The sequence below is a fragment of the Copidosoma floridanum genome, unplaced genomic scaffold (assembly GCF_036245765.1).
Source record: "Copidosoma floridanum isolate Cflo_tuat_1 unplaced genomic scaffold, Cflo_Japanese_pri ptg000013l, whole genome shotgun sequence".
NCBI lineage: Eukaryota > Metazoa > Arthropoda > Insecta > Hymenoptera > Encyrtidae > Copidosoma > Copidosoma floridanum.
The window spans coordinates 14,516,566-14,518,835 of NW_028321890.1; the positions used below are offsets into that span (position 1 = coordinate 14,516,566).

General features: G+C 41.9%; 1 protein-coding gene across 1 annotated transcript; it reads right to left on the reverse strand.

The window, feature by feature from the left end:
• Positions 1-1,293: 1,293 nt before the first annotated feature.
• On the reverse strand, positions 1,294-2,028 carry LOC106637975 (phospholipid hydroperoxide glutathione peroxidase-like; the record flags this gene model as incomplete). The annotated part of the gene is made up of 1 exon (XM_089590692.1): positions 1,294-2,028. A coding segment is annotated over one exon (576 nt), but the record flags the coding sequence as incomplete, so codon positions are not given.
• Between the last annotated feature and the right edge of the window lie 242 nt (positions 2,029-2,270).

The following is a 2,270-nucleotide window of genomic DNA, read 5'->3' on the forward strand; positions in this document are numbered from 1 at the left end:
TTTTTTTTATGAAAAACATTTGATGCGAAATAAATTAAGGCGAGCTCAAACTTGTTCTATTACGTGTAGTCAGATTATTCGACTTTTATTGCAAGTAGTTATCGTTGTATCCATCGTTAAATTTCGACATCAAGCTAGGACATTCCTTTGCAAAAGCACCGGTTAAACGCGTTTGCGTTTATTTTACTTGACTCATCTTTGTGCATAAAATTATTAATTTAGTGTATCTATTTCTACATTAAGAATATCACACAAGTAGGGGACGCTTGACTTGTATTTCATTTACTTTTTTTCATTAATTTTTTTCCAATCATCAAATAAAAATTTTTTTTTTTCAAGTGTAGATCCTAATGAAGAGTACAGATTTAACCACTCAAACGAGGTCACGCGCAAAGAGCTGGTCATTCGTTGATATAAAAACACGTACGTATGTCCACAAAGACGATTGTTTCTTCGATTTAGTTGCCCAACGTTACCTGAAAGCAATGATCGACTAGAAGGAATGAGCAACTTTGTAATCTGCTTGTGCTTGACACTATTCGAAGTCGTTGCACGTAATTTTCTAGAAATTGTCACGAGCAATCAAATAATTTTTTCTTTTCATTAGGGAAAAAATGTTTTCACATATAATGCTTCAAACAAAAGTCGTGGATTAGCAGGCAATTCAATGCACCGCTGCAGAGATAGATTTTATAATTTTATCGAAAAATGTTTTACGCCATATAAACATCTACACTTCCAAGACGTAAGGTACCATTATTCAAATAAATAAAATAATGTGTATCTATTACTAAAAACTTTTATACGACTTATTCCTTCTATTAAATATTGTGTTCTACTAGGTACCACCTGATTGAGTGACTATTTGTATGTTAATATATGCGTAAGAGATAAAGAAATGTTTTTCTACCACAAAGAGGAATAGAAGACACTTTCAGGTTTTCCAAAACTGTTTTGATTACAACTTTTTAAAATGCTGTGTTACATCGGGACAGTCATTAATACGAGTTCTCTTAAGAAAATGAGTCACCCAAATTATCGTTTAATTTGTTATAGTACTTGAAAGAACTTGTTTATTAAAAATTTCAAAAGGAAATACGAGGTACGAATTGTGATAAAAAATTGGGGTGAAAAAAAATTGACAATCACTCGTTTATTCTGTAAATCCAACATTTTTAATCACCAAACCAATGCCAAAACATTGCAACGATACCAGCGCGCTATTAACTTTCAGACAACTATGCCCAGTAAATTTATGCGTCCCGGTAGTGTGTGCGCGTACATAATATATATAACCTGTACGAGAATACCAATACCACAGCTAATAATCACAAAGCTATACATTCAACTGAAAATAAAAAATGCAACTCCATGCCATCAGAGCCACACCAGAATCGGCAATGATGACAAACATCGCAGGCGCTTGCCCGCCCGCAAGGCCGGTACTCCCCATCACAACAACTGCTCAATGGCCTCCTCGAGCCCGGCCGGCGAACCCGTCGGTCCGAACTTGGCCACGATCTTTCCATTTTTGTCGAAGAGGACCTTGGAGCCAGCCTGAACCTTATCCTCCAAGCACATCTTGATCCATTTGTACAAAGGATGGGCGTCGTCACCGTCGGTGGCAATTTTGTCGTAGACGTCGTACGTCAGGCCGGTACTCTGCACGTACTCCTTGATGTCCTCGGCGGTGCCTGAAGGCTTGACGAGGCCGTCAACAACGAAGCTGGCGACCTCGAGGCCCTTCGAGCCATGGCGCTCCTTGAGCTGCTGCAGCAGCTTGAAGCCCTTCGCGGACACGGGACAGGAGCGGGTGGCCCCGTTCAGGAGCACGAGCACGTGGCCCCGGTACTTTTCGAGGTTAATCAGGTTGCCGGAGAGGTCCCGAGCCTGGAAATCGTGGAGCGATTTGGCGCTCGGCCAGTCGATCTCTTGGTCGAAGGCAAGGGTTGCGTGGCTGAGGTGCAGCAGCGTCCCGAGGAGCAAGACGAGACAAACAATCGGCCCTGCAATGCGAGGAACGCGGAATAATCACAGACAAGGTATATAAGTATATAACATCACGGTTTCGCGATTGACGGCACGGACTGCGAGATAGAGCACGAAGGTATTGCAATGCGCGGTTGATGAGCGCGTGTGTGTGTGTATGATGAGCCTTGGATTGCGAAACAAAGCCGACGGTCGACGGTTATTATACTCTCTCGGGCACTGGTATTTTGAAAAGTTTTTTTGTCTCGGCACGTCCAATAAGTGGAGGATGCGACGAGTTT